Here is a 16,873-nt window from a genome sequence, read left to right as displayed (position 1 = left end):
TAGTCTTCTCCTTTCACGGCCACCCACCACACAGCTGTTATATGTAGGGCAAAGTATCATGTCATTCCTTTGCTTAAAACTCTTGACAGCTGGTATTTAAGTCTTAGCTCCTTCACATGTGATGTCTTCCTTGATATAGCCTTATGTTGTGTGCTTCTTAGTTCTGATATGTTGAAGTGACCGCAGTTTCACTGTTTGATGCCTTTGCTTTCACTGTTTTCCCTGCAGACAATCTCATCCCTTGCCTCCTGATTTAAGTTCAGGTGTCAGCTCCAGGAACATCTTCTAGATGGATGTTAGGTAGGTGCTTCCGTACTAGCCTATGGATATTTTATCACTGGGCTGATGATATCATCAAGTTACTGCACAAGACAACTTTTTCTCCCTTTATTCATTTCTGTTACAGATGAAATAAATATGAATACAGCAAATACATACCATTCCAGCAGGACTTTTCCTCCTGGGACAGGTTTTCAGGCCTTAAAGAGGCACATTTTGTTCTAAGGGCTCTTGAAGATGGAGCAAGAAAACAAGTAGTGATTCTCTTTTGGTTCAGCCATCACACAGAGGTTGAACATTAGTTAGATAATCCAGAACATCACATTTACCTTCCAATGTACTATCTTCACAGTCAACTAAAAGTAAAGTGAGCTGTGCAGATCTGGGTAGCCAGCCCAGGATTAAAAATTGCCACACATGAGCTACATGTCAACGAGCTGGAGGAACGATAAGATAATACTGTGGGATGAAGTAATGCTCTTTAAAAAAAATTCAGGAACACTTACATGTTGCTAAAAGATTAAACTTGAAGGAAAAGACAACCATACAGAACATATTTTCACAAACTTTTTTTTATTACTCTTTGCACTATGCTTGGGAATAATATGCTTAGAAAAATATTATTCACTGACAGAACACTCAAATAAAAATCAGGTTTTTATCTATTAGAAAAGTCTCTTCTTGCCTAAGTGGTTTTCCTGCAAGGTCAGTAGGTTCTGGAGCTGATCACCATATTGCTCGCTGGATCCCAGACAGTTGCCCATGATCAGCTAAGTGACGGAAGACAATACGGCTGAGCCTCCAGCGCCGCTTTACACCTCGTGGACGGGACGTCATAACACATCGATTTCTGATTCTAACGGGGCAGCTATCCCTGGGAAGGGCAGCAATTTCTTCATCAGCCACCTCCTAAGGGAAGTCACAACATTATTTACACAGATCACATGCATTTATTTATTCTAGATGATGAGTCAATGCTCAGAGGAAGAGAACACAAAAGGCTAGATTCATTAATGCAGCCAAGTTTCGCAAAAGAACCCTTGGTACCATGATGAATTTTACTGAGTAGAAACAAACAGGCCAGAAAGAAACATGACAGAATTGTTTGACATACTTGCAATGTAATTTTTCAAAATTAAATTGAAACCTAACAAACATAACCAAGAATCCACAAACTACGTGTAAAGCTCAAAAAGCTTTCACCAATAGAAAACAGCTGTGTAACCAGCAACTAGACTAAGAAACAGTGTCAGTACCTAAGACTTCCCTCTCCCTCCTTTCGGTCACTGACCTCCTGGCTAACATTCTCATTTCTCTTTTGGAAAATACATGAATGCATTTCTGTTGTCTCCCCAAATGATTTTCCCAGCTTCACTGAGAAAATCGAAATAGAACACTGTGTAAGTTTAAGATGCACAATGTGATGTCATGATACATGTATATACTGTGAAAAATAATTACCACAATAAGGTTAACACCTCCATCACCTCGCATAATTACCTTGTATGTGAGAGAACACTGAAGATTTACTCTTTAAGCAACTTTCAAATATGTAATACAGTACTGCTAACTATGCTGTACTTATTTAACCCCAGAACTTATTCACCTTATAACTGGAAGTTTGTACCCTTTGGCCAACACCTCCCCATTTCCCCTAATCCCCAGGCTCTGGTAACCACCATTCTACTGTTTCTAACAATTTTGTTTTTCAGACTCTAAATAGTGAGATCATACATTATTTGTCTTTCTGACTTACTTCACTTAGCATAATGCCCTCAAGGTACATCTATGTTATTGCAAAGGGCAAGATTTCTTTTTTTAATGGCTAAATAGTATCATACTCTGGGCTTCCCAGGTGGCTCAGTTGGTAAAGAACCTGCCTGCCATGTGGGAGACCCAGGTTCGATCCCTGGGTAGGGAAGATCCCTGGGAGGGCATGGCAAACTGCTCCAGTATTCTTGCTGGAGAATCCCATGGACAGAGGAGCCTGGTGGGCTACAGTCCACGGGGTCGCAAAGTCAACATGAGCACACACGCAGTATCGCACTACCGTACTCTGTGCCGCTCTGTGCGTGCAAATCACGCTCCTGGAGTGGCACGTTCACCTGCTGATGGACAGTCAGGCTGTTTCCATGCCCTGGCTACTGTGGATAATACTGGGGTGAACACAGGGATGCAGCTCTCTCTTCATTTCTATCTAGTGATTTCATTTCCTTCAGGTTTATACTCAGAAATGGAACTGCTGGATCATACATGGTAGTTCTGATCTTTAATATTTTGAAGAGCCTCCAAACTATTTTCCACAGTGGTTGAGCCAATTTACATTCCCACCAGCAGTGCACAGGGTTCTCTTCTCCGCGTCTTCACCAACATTTATCTCACCTTTTGGACAGTAGCCATTCTGACAGGTGTGAGGTGAGAGCTCTTTGTAGTTTCTGTTTGCATTTCCCTGATTAGTTGAGCATCTTTTCATGTACCTGTTGGTCATTTGTGTCTCTTTTGGAAAAATGTCTATTCAGGTTCTCTGCTATTTTTTAATCATTTTTTTTTGGGGGGTGCTATTGAGTTGTATGACTTCCTTATATTTGGGGGATATTAAACTCTTATCAGGTACATGGCTTGCAAATATTTTCTCTCATTTTGTAGGTTGCCTTTTTCACGTTGTTGCTTTCAGTGTGATGTAGTCCACTTGCTTTTGTCGCTTGCACCTTTGGTGTCACAACTAAAAACAAATCACTGCAAAGATCAATGTCAAGGAACTTTTACCCCTTGTTTTCTTCCAGCAGTTTCACACTTTCAGTTCTTTTAAGTCTAACCCATTTTGAGTTTCTGTGAGTGGTGTTAAGATAGGGGACCAGTTCTACTCTTCTGCATGTGAGTATCCAGTTTCTCCAGCACCACTCACAGAGAAGCTATCCACAACACCCACTGAGTATTTTGGCTCCCATGTCAAATACTTGTTGACCACTTATCTGTGGATTTATTTCCAGGTTCTCAATTCTGTTCCACTGGTATATGTGTCTGTTTTTATGCCACTACTATACTGTTTTGAATATTATAGCTTTGTAAATCAGGAAATGTGATGCCTCCAACTTTGTTCTTCTTTCTCAGGATTGCTTTGACTCTTTGATAGTCTTTTGTAGTTCCATACAAATTTTAGTATTATTTTTTCTATTTCTGTGAAAAAAAATGCTATTGGAATTTTGATAAGAATTGCACAGAATCTATAGATGGCTTTGTGTAATATGGGCATTTTAGAAATATTAATTCTTCCAACCTATGAACACGGAATATCTTACTTATTTGTATCTTGATTATGGTAAATGTTTCATTTAATGTGCTGCTGAATTTGGTTTGCTAGTATTTTATGGGGAATTTTTCCATCTCTATTCATTAGGGATACTGACCTGTAGTTTTCTTTGTAGTGCCCTTATCTGGCTTTGCTATCAGGGCAATGTTGGGCTCATAAAATAACCTTGGGAGTGTTTGTTTCCCTCTTACTCGATTTTTTGGAAGAGTTTGAGAAGAATTGGCACTAGCTCCTCTTTAAATGACTGGGAGAATTTACTCCTGAAGGCATATGGTCCTGCACTTTTTTCTGATTACTGATTCAATCTCCTTACTCATCATTGGTCACTTCAGATTTTCTGTTTATTCATAATTCAGTCTTGATAGGTTTTATGTTTCTAGGAATTTATCCATTTCTTCTAGGGTAGCCAGTTTGTTGGCCTACGATTATTCTTATCAATTTGTCATGATTCTGTGTTTCTTTGGTATCAGCTGTAATATTTCCTCTTTTGTTGCTGATTTTATTTGAATCTTCTCTCTCTTTTACTATGTTAGTCTAGCTAACCGTTTGCTCATCAATTTTATCTTTTCAAAAAAATCAGCTCTTAGTTTCACATATCTTTACTGTTTTTCTGGTTTCTATTTTATTTCTGTTCCAATCTTGGATTCTGCTAATTTTGGGCTTATCTGTTTTTATTTCTAGTCCCTTGAGGTATAGGTTATTTCCCATAAGATTTTTGAAGTATGCAAGTGTGAAACCTCTGAAGGAAATGTTTGACATGAAGATGAAGAGGAGAAAGGATAGGAGCGCACAGAACCTTGACATCTACAGTAAAGATTCTGACTGCTGGAGATGCAAAGACAAGTGATCAGGTGAGATTTACATTTTTAAAACATCATTTGCAATGTAAGGAAATAAATATGGTAAGGGCAAAAATGGTTTGGGGGGAAAACATAGATTACTGCAATAGCTAGCACTAAGGTTTTGTCAGGACAGATTTATTCTTATGTATGTGCTTAAAAGTATGTGTATTATTGTGCATGTGTTTGTGTGGGATAGACCCTTACTAGACTATGATGGAAGTAAAATAACTACTCTAACATATTAAAAACACATAAATTGTGTTTTTAATGTATATGAAAATATATATGAAAGCCACTAAGTTTATATTGAGCTTCCCTGGTAGCTCAGACCAGGTAAAGAATCCACCTACAATGCATGAGACCTGGGTTTGGTGCATGGGTGGGGAAGATCCCCTGGAGAAGGGCGTGGGAACCCACTCCTGCATTCTTGCCTGGAGAATCCCCATGGACAGAGGAGCCTGGTATACTGCAGTCCATGCGGTCACAAAGAGCTGGACATGACTGAGTGATAAGCACAAGTTTATATTAATTATTAAGCATTAAGAGTAGTTCCCGACCTCCAAAAGCTCACACGTATGTTGCTATTAAGAAATACTGACAAATCTGTGTGCTAAAAATTACAAAACACTGATGGAGAAAAATCAAAGACCAAAATAAATGAAGTGATATACTTAAAAAAAAAAAGAAATAATGATAAAATTATATGAAACATGATTAAGTCAATGAATGGTAAATAGTAAGAGCTACAGAAGGAACTGAACAGGAGAAATGATTGGACTGGTAGAATGAAGTAAAGTTTTATGGAGACAGAACATGAAGAACAGCTACAAATTGTTTGTATGAACATAAAGATTTAAGGCAGTGTACAACTGAGGAAACCAGAATTGAAAGAGACACATATACCTCAATGTTCACTGCAGCACTGTTTATAATAGCCAGGACATGGAAACAACCTAGATGTCCATCAGCAGATGAATGGATAAGAAAGCTGTGATAAATATACACAATGGAGTATTACTCAGCCATTAAAAAGAATACATTTGAATCAGTTCTAATGAGATGGATGAAACTGGAGCCGATTATACACAGTGAAGTAAGCCAGAAAGAAAAACACCAATACAGTATATTAACACATATATATGGAATTTAGAAAGATGGTAATGATAACCCTGTATGCAAGACAGCAAAAGAGACACAGATGTATAGAACGGACTTTTGGACTCTGAGGGAGAGGGAGAGGGTAGGACGATTTGGGAGAATGGCACTACAACATGTATATTATCATGTAAGAAACGAATCGCCAGTCTATGTTCGATACAGGATACAGGATGCTTGGGGCTGGTGCATGGGGATGATCCAGAGAGATGATATGGGGTGGGAGGGGGGTTCAGGATTGGGAACTCATGTACACCCGTGGTGGATTCATGTCAATGTATGGCAAAACCAATACAGTATTGTAAAGTAAAATAAAGTAAAAATAAAAATTAAAAAAAAAAAAAAGATTTAAGGCAGTGTACAAATGAGGAAACTAGGCAAAGGGAAAATAAGACAAAAGAGCATTCTGTGAGAGCCTGTAAATTCATTAGCACCAGGACAGAAATTCGCCTTGTAAGCTAGTTGGCAGGCAAGAAAGAGCCATGTTAAGTTCCCAGGATTAAGAGAGGCTCTACACAGCTATTGATGGTTCTCAGACCAGAGACTCTTCATGGAGGTCTTCATAAATTTGTCCTCCCTAACATCTTAAGCTTTGTTTCTCAGGAGCCACTTCTTATTACTGCCTAAATATAGGCAAGTAGCTTAATGTCATTACAATAAAAGCTGTAACAGAGTGGTCCAAGGCACTCCGTTTTCTGCTTATCTGGCTGAATTTAGATAAGATTTAAAAAGAATCCATGATAATGAAGAACCTATATATTATTCTCCAAATTTATATGAATGAAATAATTTTTACTCTAAGCTTTTGATAAGTTTAATGGCCTTGATTATGAGTTATAGACTCTGATAAGACTCTTGTATGCAGGTATTTTATGCTAACAGTTAGGCACAGGACTTATGCTTCAGGAAGCCTGAGCTGACATTCTCTTTTTCAAGTTGAAGAGTATGACAAGAAGTCAAACCTATATGGAAGGCCACCCCATGGGTAAAGGAATTCAGAAGCAGGCTCAGGGATGGCCTTGGATAAGGAATAATGTAGGTCATGTGCTGGGCACGCTGAAAGACTGGAATGAACTGGAGAGACACCACAGGTCAAGTAACTATCCAATTTCTGTGTGGTCACCATGCCTCAGTACTTTCTAAGCATCACCTAATGAAATGGCTGAAAGGCTAGTTAAGAATGAATACTTTTTTTCTTTGAAACAATCAAAAGTTTCAATGGTATTTGTTTATGTTGACCAAGAAAACGAGATTCTAGTCTCTACAAAGTACACTAAGTTAAAACAAACAGTATGAAGTGATTTGAATTAATGATTTTCTGGCAGATACTCATCTTAATTAGCTAACCTGAAGGTGTTTTGGAAGAATAGTATTCTTCCTGAGAGAATTGATCCGTAGCCTCTCATCTGCATACTCATAGGCCATTTTTCTTCTCTTTACATCACGCAACATTCTCCAATTGACATAGTAACTTCGAGCTTGGCCTGAAGCTGATGAAGGAACCACCTAAAAGAGACAAGGAATAAGTGAAGGAGAGTCAGACCCAGGGTTTGCCAGAGGATCACAACCCAACTCCACCCACCAGGGGACAGTCACCAGCCTCTCAAAGAAAGAAAACTACTGTTCCGCAACCCACACAATAATCTGCAAATTCAGGCCAGACACTATCCTGGGACTACCTGGCCCCCGGCCGTGGGTGGGTGAACACTGCTGGAATGTAAAAGATGTCTCTTACAGAGAAACACTTCTCCAAAGTCGAGAAACATAACCAACCTACCACATACATAAAGTACCACTTGAGATAAAATGAGGTGACAGAAAAATATATATGAGGCGAAGGAACAAGATAAAACCTCGTAAGAACAACTAAGTGATGTGGAGGTAGGCAATCTACCCAAGAAACAGTTCAGAGTAATGATTGTAAAGACGATCAAAGGACTTGGCAGGAGCACAGATGCAGAGAGCAAGAAATTATAAGCTTTCAAAAAAGAATTAGAAAATACAAAGAACAATGAAACAGAATTAAAGAATGCAATAACTGAAATGAAGGATATCTCACACACTAGTAAAGTGATGTTCAAAATTCTCCAAGCCAGGCTTCAGCAATATGTGAACCATGAACTTCCAGATGTTCAAGCTGGTTTTAGAAAAGGCAGAGGAACCAGAGATCAAATTGCCAACATCCACTGGATCATGGAAAAAGCAAGAGAATTCCAGAAAAACATCTATTTCTGCTTTATTGACGATGCCAAAGCCTTTGACTGTGTGGATCACAATAAACTGTGGAAAATTCTGAAAGAGATGGGAATACCAGACCACCTAACCTGCCTCTTGAGAAACCTATATGCAGGTCAGGAAGCAACAGTTAGAACTGGACATGGAACAACAGACTGGTTCCAAATAGGAAAAGGGGTACGTCAAGGCTGTATATTGTCACCCTGCTTATTTAACTTCTATGCAGAGTACATCATGAGAAACGCTGGGCTGGAAGAAGCACAAGCTGGAATCAAGATTGCCAGGAGAAATATCAATAACCTCAGATATGCAGATGACACCACCATTATGGCAGAAAGTGAAGAGGAGCTAAAAAGCCTCTTGATGAAAGTGAAAGAGGAGAGTGAAAAAGTTGGTTTAAAGCTCAACATTCAGAAAATGAAGATCATGGCATCTGGTCCCATCACTTCATGGGAAATAGATGGGGAAACAGTGTCAGACTTTATTTTGGGGGGCTCCAAAATCACTGCAGATGGTGACTGCAGCCATGAAATTAAAAGACGCTTACACCTTGGAAGGAAAGTTATGAGCAACCTAGATAGCATATTGAAAAGCAGAGACATTACTTTGCCAACTAAGGTCCGTCTAGTCAAGGCTATGGTTTTTCCTGTGGTCATGTATGGATGTGAGAGTTGGACTGTGAAGAAGGCTGAGCACTGAAGAATTGATGCTTTTGAACTGTGGTGTTGGAGAAGACTCTTGAGAGTCCCTTGGACTGCAAGGAGATCCAACCAGTCCATTCTGAAGGAGATCAGCCCTGGGATTTCTTTGGAAGGAATGATGCTAAAGCTGAAGCTCCAGTACTTTGGCCACCTCATGCGAAGAGTTGACTCATTGGAAAAGACCTTGATGCTGGGAGGGATTGGGGGCAGGAGGAAAAGGGGACGACAGAGGATGGTATGGTTGGATGGCATCATTGACTTGGTGGACCTGAGTTTGAGTGAACTCCGGGAGTTGGTGATGGACAGGGAGGCCCTAGTGTGCTGCGATTCATGGGGTTGCAAATAGACACAACTGAGCGACTGAATTGAACTGAATAGAAGGAATCAGTATGGACTCAATGATTCAGAAGAATGGATCAGTAAGCTGGAAGACATAGGAGTGGAAATCACTGCCATGTAACAGAAAAAAGAATGAAAAATAATGAGGCCAGATTAAGGCACCTCTGGGATAACAGGAAGCATGCTAACAGTCACATTATAGGGATCCCAGTGAGAAAGGGTCTGAGAAAATATTTGAAGAAACTATAGCTGAAAACATCTGTGATTTGGGCAGGAAAACAGTCACCCAAGTACAAAAAGCACAGAGAGTCCCATACAGGATTAATTCACAAAGGAAATATACCATAACACATTGTAATAAAAATGACAAAAGTTAAAGAGAGAATATTAAAAGCAACAAGGGAAAAGCAACAAATGACTTGTAAGGGAATTCCCATAAAAGTACCAGCTGGTTTTTCAGCACAAACTGCAGGCCAGAAGAATGTGCATGATGTACTTAAAAGTGATGAAAGAGAAAACCTATAACCAAGAGTACTCTGCTCAGCAAGGGTCTCATTCAGATCTGATGGAGAAATCAAAAGCTTTACAGACAGGCAAGAGCTAAGAAAATCGAGCACCATAAAACCAGCTTTATAACAACTGCTAAAGAAACTTCAAGAGGCAGAAAAGAAAAGGCCACAACTAGAAACAAGAAAATTACAAAATGGACTCACTCACTGGTAAAGGTAAACATACCATAAATGTAGGAAATCATCCATGCACAAAGCTAGGAGAGAGGTTAAAAGACAAAAGTAAAAAGTAGTAAAACCATTTGTATCCACAATAAGCAGTTAAGAGTTACACAAAACTAGATGTAAAATATAAAATAAAGAACAGTAATCACGAGGGGAAGAGAATACAAGTGCAGAGTACCTAAAATGCATTAGAAAATAAGAGATCAACTTACAACAAGTACGTAAAAATACACACTCCAATACAAAACCTCATGGTCATTTCAGCAAACCAGAAGTCTGTAATATACATACAAAAAGAAAATGGAATCCAAATATAACACCAAAGACAGTCATCAAATCACAAGAGAACAAAAGAGTAAAGGGAGAAAAAAGACCTACAAAAACAAATCCAACACAATAAACAAAATGGCAGTACATATCAATAATTACCATAAATGTAAACAGATTAAATACTCAAACCAAAAGACATAGATTGGTTGAATGAATATAAAAAGAAGACCCATAAATATGCTGTTGGTGAGAGACCCACTTCTCAAGAAATACAGAATGAAAGAAACAGGATGGAAAAAGGCATTTCATGCAAGTGGAAATCAAATAAAAGTTGGAATAGCAATACTCACATCAGATAAAATATACTTTTTAAACATGGCTACAAGAGACAAAGAAGGACATTATATAATGATCAAGGGATCAATCCAAGAAGAATATATAACAACTGTAAATATATGTGGACCCAACATAGGAGCACCTCAATAGATAAGCCAAATGTTAACAAACATAAAAGGAGAAATTGAAGTAACAAAATAATAGTGAGGGACACTAACACCCCACTTATATCAATGGGGTATAACATCCCACTTATAACACCCCACAAATATCTATTCTGTCTGGATAGATCATCCAGACAGAAAATAACGAAACACAGGCCTTAAATGACACATCAGACCTGATATTTATAGAGCATTCAACCCCAAAACAGAATACACATTAAAGATCAAGCTGGGTTTATCCAAGGATGCACGGATTCTTCAATATACACAAGTCAGTCAATATGATACACCACATTAACAAATTAAAAGATAAAGATCATATGATAATCTCAATCGATACAGAAAAAGCTTTCGACAAAATTCAGCACCCATTTATGGGTGCTCTTCATAAACTCTTCAGAAAATGGGCACAGGAGGAACCTACCTCAACATAATAAAGGCCATATATGATAAATCCACAGCAAATATTCTCAATGGTGAAAAACAAAGAATTTCCTCTAAGATAAGGAACAAGACAAGTGTGCCCACTCTTGCCACTATTATTCAACATAGTTTTGGAAATCCTGGCCATGGCAATCAAGAGAAGAAAAAGAATTAAAAGGAATCCAGACTGGAAAAGAAGTAAAACTTTCACTGTTTGCAGATAACACAATACTACACGTGGAAAATCTAAAGATACTATCAGAAAATCACTAGAGCTAATCAGCAATTGCAAAATCAATACACAGAAATCCCTTGCATTACTATACACTAACAATGAATAATCAGAAAGAGAAATTAAGGAATTAATCCCATTCACCATCGCAACAGGAAAATAAAATACCTAGCAATAAATCTATTTAAGAAGACAAAAAACCTGTACTCAGAAAACTATAAGATATGGATGAAAGAAATCAAAGATGACATGAACAGATGGAGAGATATACCATGTTCCTAGACTGGAAGAATAAACATTGTGAAAATGACTATACTACCCAAAACAATCTACAGATTCAATGCAATTCCTATCAAATTACCAATGGCATATTTCACACTTCACAATTCGTATGGAAACACAGAAGACCCCAAATACTCAAAGCAATCATGAGAAAGAAGAATGGAGTTAGAGGAATTAACCTTCCTGACTTCAGATTATACTACAAAGCTACAGTCATCAAGATAGTACGGTACTGGCACAAAAACAGAAATATAGTTCAATGGAACAAAATAAAAAGCCCAGAGATAAACTCATGTACCTATGGGCATCTTGTTTTTGACAAAGGAGGGAAAACTATATGATGAAGAAAAGATAATCTCTTCAATAAATCGTGCTGTGAAAACTGGACAGCTATATGTAGAAGAATGAAATTGGAACACTTCTTAATACTACACACAAAGAGAAACTCAAAGTGGATTAAAGACCTAAATGTAAGACCAGAAACTACAAACCTCCTAGCGGAAAACATAGGCAGAATATTCTTTGACATAAATCACAACAAGATTCTCTATGACCCATCTCCTAAAGCGGTGGAAATAAAAACAAAAATATACAAACAGGATCTAATTAAACTTAAAAATTTTTGCACAGCAAAGGAAACCATAAAGAAGATGAAAAGACAACCCTTAGAATGGGAGAAAATAACTGCTAATGAAGCAACTGACAAAGGATTAATCTCCAAAATGTACAAACAGCTCAGGCAGCTCAATATTAGAAAAACAAAGAACCCAATCAAAAAATGGGCTGAAGACCTAAACAAACATTTCTCAAGATACAGAGAGAGCTAATAAACACATGAAAAAAATGCTCAACACTGCTTATTGTTAGAGAAATGCAAATCAAACTACAATGAGGTACTATCTCACACTGGGCAGAACAGCCACCATCAAAAAATCTATGAACAATAAATGCTGGAGAGGATGTGGAGAAAAGGAAACCCTCTTGCACTGATGGTCACAATGTAAATTAATACAGCCACAGTGGGGAACAATATGCAGATTTCTTTAAAAACTAAACTACCATATGACCCAGCAATCCCACTATTGGGCATATACCCTGAGAAAACCACAATTCTAAAAGACACATGTGTGCCAGTGTTCACTGCTGCACTATTTTCAACAACCAGAACATGGCAGCAACCTACATGTCCACTGACAGATGAATGGATAAAGAAGTTGTGGTTCATATATATAATGGAATATTACTCAGCCACAAAAGGAATGAATTTGAGTCAGTTCAAGTGAGGTGGATGAACCTAGAGCCTGTTATACAGAGTGAAGTCAGAATATTAGCACTGTATATCAACAGATATATATGTGGAATCAAGAAAAATGGTACTGACGACCCTGTTTGTAGGCAGCTATAGAGAAGCAACACAGAGAACAGACTCAGAGACACAGCATGGAAAGGAGGAGGTGGGACGAATCTAGACAGTAGCACTAAAACATATATTTTGCCATATGAAAAACAGATAGCCGGTGGCAACTTGCTATAAGATGCAGGGAGCTCAGCCTGTGCTCTGAGACAACCTAGAGTGGGAGGCAGGTTCAAGAAGGAGGGGACATATGTGTATCTATGGCTGATTCATGCTGATGAATGGCAGAAACCACCGGAACACTGTAAAGTATTATCTGCTAATTAAAAAGAAATAATTTTTAAATAAGAAAAAGAAATTCAACATCCATTTATGATAAAAATTCTCCACAAAGTGAGCACAGAGAAAACACACTTCAACACAATAAAGGCCATACATGATAAAACCACAGCTAACACCATCACACTCAACGGTGAAAAGCTGAAAACAGTTCCTCTAAGATCAGAAATAGTCAACAAGCTGGAATTAAGATTGCCGGGAGAAATATCAATAACCTCAGATATGCAGATGACACCACCCTATGGCAGAAAGTGAAGAGGAACTAAAAAGCCTGTTGATGACCACTGGAAAAACCATAACCTTGACTAGACGGACCTTTGTTGGCAAAGTAATGTCTCTGCTTTTGAATATGCTATCTAGGTTGGTCATAACTTTCCTAAAGGCAGAGGAGCCAGAGATCAAATTGCCAAGATCCACTGGATCACTGAAAAAGCAAAATAGTTCCAGAAAAACATCTATTTCTGCTTTATTGACTATGCCAAAGCCTTTGATTGTGTAGATCACAATAAACTGTGGAAAATTCTGAAAGAGATGGGAATACCAGACCACCTGACCTGCCTCTTGAGAAATCTGTATGCAGATCAGGAAGCAACAGTTCGAACTGGACATGGAACAACAGACTGGTTCCAAATAGGAAAAGGAGTACATCAAGGCTGTACATTGTCACCCTGCTTATTTAACTTATATGCAGAGTACATCATGAGAAACGCTGGGCTGGGAGAAATATTGCCGGGAGAAATATCAATAACCTCAGATATGCAGATGACACCACCCTTATGGCAGAAAGTGAAGAGGAACTAAAAAGCCTGTTGATGAAAGTGAAGGAGGAGAGCAAAAAAGTTGGCTTAAAGCTCAACATTCAGAAAACGAAGATCATGGCATCTGGTCCCATCACTTCATGGGAAATAGATGGGGAACCAGTGGAAACAGTGTCAGACTTTATTTTTGGGGGCTCCAAAAATCACTGCAGATGGTGATAGCAGCCATGAAATTAAAAGACTCTTACTCCTTGCAAGGAAAGTTATGACCAACCTAGACACTATATATAGAAAACCACAAAGATGCCACTAGAAAGCTATTAAGGCTCATCAATGAACTAGATAAAGCTGCAGGATAGAAAATGAATACCCAGAAATCTGTTGCATTTCTCTACACTAACTACAAAAACTCTGGAGGAGAATTAAGAAAACAACCTCATTTATCATTGCATCAAAAAGAATAAAATACCACCCTTGTGGCTCAGATAGTAAAGACTCTGCTTGCAATGCGAGAGACCAGAAGGGACAGGCTACCCACTCCAGTATTCTGGCCTGGAGAAGTCCATGGACTGTATAGTTCATGGGTCACAAAGAGTCGGACACAACTGAGCCACTTTCAGTTCACTTCACATCTACCGAGGGCTTCCCTGGTGACTCAGTGGTAAAGAACCTACCTGCCAAGGCAGGAGACGTGGGTTCAGTCCCACCATCAGGAAGATCCTCTGGAGAAGGAAATGGCATCTCACCCCAGTATTCTTGCCTGGGAAATCCCATGGACAGAGGAGCCTGGTGGGCTACAGTCCATGGGGTCTCTAAAGGGCTGGACACAACTTAGCAACAACAATAAAACCTACCAAAAGAGGCAAAAACCCGTACTCCAAAAACTGTAAGACCTTGATGAAACAAGGCACAACACATAGAAATATATACCATGTTCTTGGGTTGGAAGAATCAATATTGTGAAAATTACCAATTTTACTGTGAAAATTACCAATACTACCCTGGGCAATCTATAGACTCAATGCAACCCCTATCAAATTATGAGTGGTATTTTTCACAAACTAAAACAAAATTTTTTTTATTTGCATGTAATTATAAAAGATGGAATAGCCAAAGTAATCTTAAGAAGGAAAAATGGAAATAGAGGAAATCAGGCTCCTTGGCTGCTGACAATACTGCAAAGCTACAGTAATCAACAGAATATGGTTCTGGCACAGAAACAGATTAACAGAACAGGACAGAAAGTCCAGCAATAAATCCCTCCACTAGGGTGAATTCATCTACAACAAACAAAGAATATACAATGGAGAAAAGACAATCTATCCAGGAAATGGTCCTGGGAAAAGTGCACTGCTACATTTTCCTAGAGGAAAACACAGGCGGAACAGTCTTTGGCATAAATTGCAGCAATATGTTTTTGGATCCATCTCCTAGAATAATGGAAATAAAAACAAAACTAAACAAATGGAACCAAGTCAAACTTATAAAGTTTTGAACAACAAAGGAAACCTATAAACAAAATGAAAAGACAACTTATGGGCTGGGAGAAAACATTCACAAATGATGTTACTGACAAGGGCTTGATTTCTAAAATATACAAACAGCACACGCAGCTCCCTAACATAAAAACTAACAACCCAATTGAAAAATGGGCAAAAGATTTAAATATACATTTCTCCAAAGAAGATAGACAGAGGGCCAAAAAGCACACACACAAAGGAGTTCAACATGATTAATTCTCAGAGAAATGCAAATCAAAACTACAATTAGTTATCACCTGATACCAGTCAGGATGGCCATCATCAAGAAGCCTACGAACAGTAAATGCTGGAGAGAACGTGGGGAAAAGGGAGCCCTCCTATACTGCTGGGTCCTAATGTAAACTGGTACAGCCACTATGGAGAACAGCATGCAGTTTCCTTAAAAATCTAAAAACAGAATTGCCAGCAATACGATCCAGCAATTCCACTCCAGGGCATATAGCTGAAGAAAACCCTAACTCAGAAAGATACATGCACCCCAGAGTTCACTGCAGCACTACTTACAACAGCCAGGACGTGGAAGCAACCTAGATGTCCATCAACAGAGGAATGGATAAAGAAGTTGCGGTACATATATGTGCATGTATGTGCAATGTAATATTACCCAGCCATAAAGAAGAATGAAATAATGCCAATTGCAGAGACATGGATGGACCTAGAGGTTGTCATACTCAGTGAAGTTAAGCTAGACAGAGAAGGACAAATATCCTATGATATCACTTATATGTGGAATCTAAAAATATTGTATAAATTATTCACAAAACAGTCACAGGTGTAGAAAGAAATCTTACGGTTTGGGGGGTGGAGGAAAGGGATAAATTGGAAGATTGGAATTGACATATACACATTACTATATACAAAATACGTAATTAATAAAGACCTACTGTATAGCACAGGGAACTCTACTCAATACTCTGTAAGGATCTATATGGGAAAAGAACCTAAAAAAGAGTGGACATACGTCTATGCATAACTGATTCACTTTGCTGCACAGCAGAGACTATCACAACAGTCAATCAATTATACTCCAATAAAAAAATTTTTTGATCTAATTAAAAAAGGAGCAGAAAACCTAAACAGACATTTCTCCAAAGAAGACATACAGATGGCTAACAGGTACATGTGCGTGCGTGCGTGCGTGCTTAGTCACTTCAGTCGTGTCTGACTCTCTGCGACCCCGTGGACCATGGCCAGCCAGGCTCCTCTGTCCATGTGAAGATATTCAATATCACTAATTCTCAGAGAAATGAAAATCAAAACTACAGTGAGGTATCACTTCATACAGGTCAAAATGGCCACTATCAAAAAGTCTACAAATAACAATTGTTGGAGAGGGTGTGGAAGAAAGGGAACTCTCCTACTTCGTTGGTGGGAATGCAAATTGGTACAGCCTCTATGGAAAACGTTCCTTAAAACTAGAAAGAGTTACCATATAATCCAGCAATTCCACTCCTGGGCATGTATCTGGAAAAAGCTCCAATTCAAAAAGATACATGCACCACAATGTTTATAGCAGCACTGTTTGCAATATCCAAGATATGGAAGCAACCTAAATGTCCATCACAGATGAATAATAAAG

General features: G+C 38.6%; 1 protein-coding gene across 1 annotated transcript; it reads right to left on the bottom strand.

The window, feature by feature from the left end:
* Positions 1-833: 833 nt before the first annotated feature.
* MRPS14 (mitochondrial ribosomal protein S14) lies at positions 834-7,092 on the bottom strand. Its single transcript, XM_040263977.1, has 2 exons — positions 6,934-7,092; positions 834-1,188 (listed from the first exon to the last, which is right to left on the bottom strand). Exons 1-2 carry the CDS (start codon positions 7,036-7,038, stop codon positions 1,006-1,008), a joined length of 288 nt encoding a protein of 95 aa, XP_040119911.1. The 5' UTR covers positions 7,039-7,092; the 3' UTR covers positions 834-1,005.
* Between the last annotated feature and the right edge of the window lie 9,781 nt (positions 7,093-16,873).

Source organism: Oryx dammah, unplaced genomic scaffold (assembly GCF_014754425.2).
Source record: "Oryx dammah isolate SB20612 unplaced genomic scaffold, SCBI_Odam_1.1 HiC_scaffold_21, whole genome shotgun sequence".
Taxonomy (NCBI): domain Eukaryota; kingdom Metazoa; phylum Chordata; class Mammalia; order Artiodactyla; family Bovidae; genus Oryx; species Oryx dammah.
The sequence above is the reverse complement of the archived record's forward strand: the minus strand, read 5'-3'. Positions and strand labels throughout refer to the sequence as shown.

Bases quoted from the DNA above. Each gene is read 5' to 3' on its own strand.
- MRPS14 (XM_040263977.1), bottom strand. From the start codon at position 7,038: ATGTTGCGTGATGTAAAGAGAAGAAAAATGGCCTATGAGTATGCAGAT. The intron at 1,189-6,933 runs GTTAGCTAATTA...GACTTCCCTTAG, and splicing joins TTCTTCCAAAACACCTTCAG to GAGGTGGCTGATGAAGAAAT.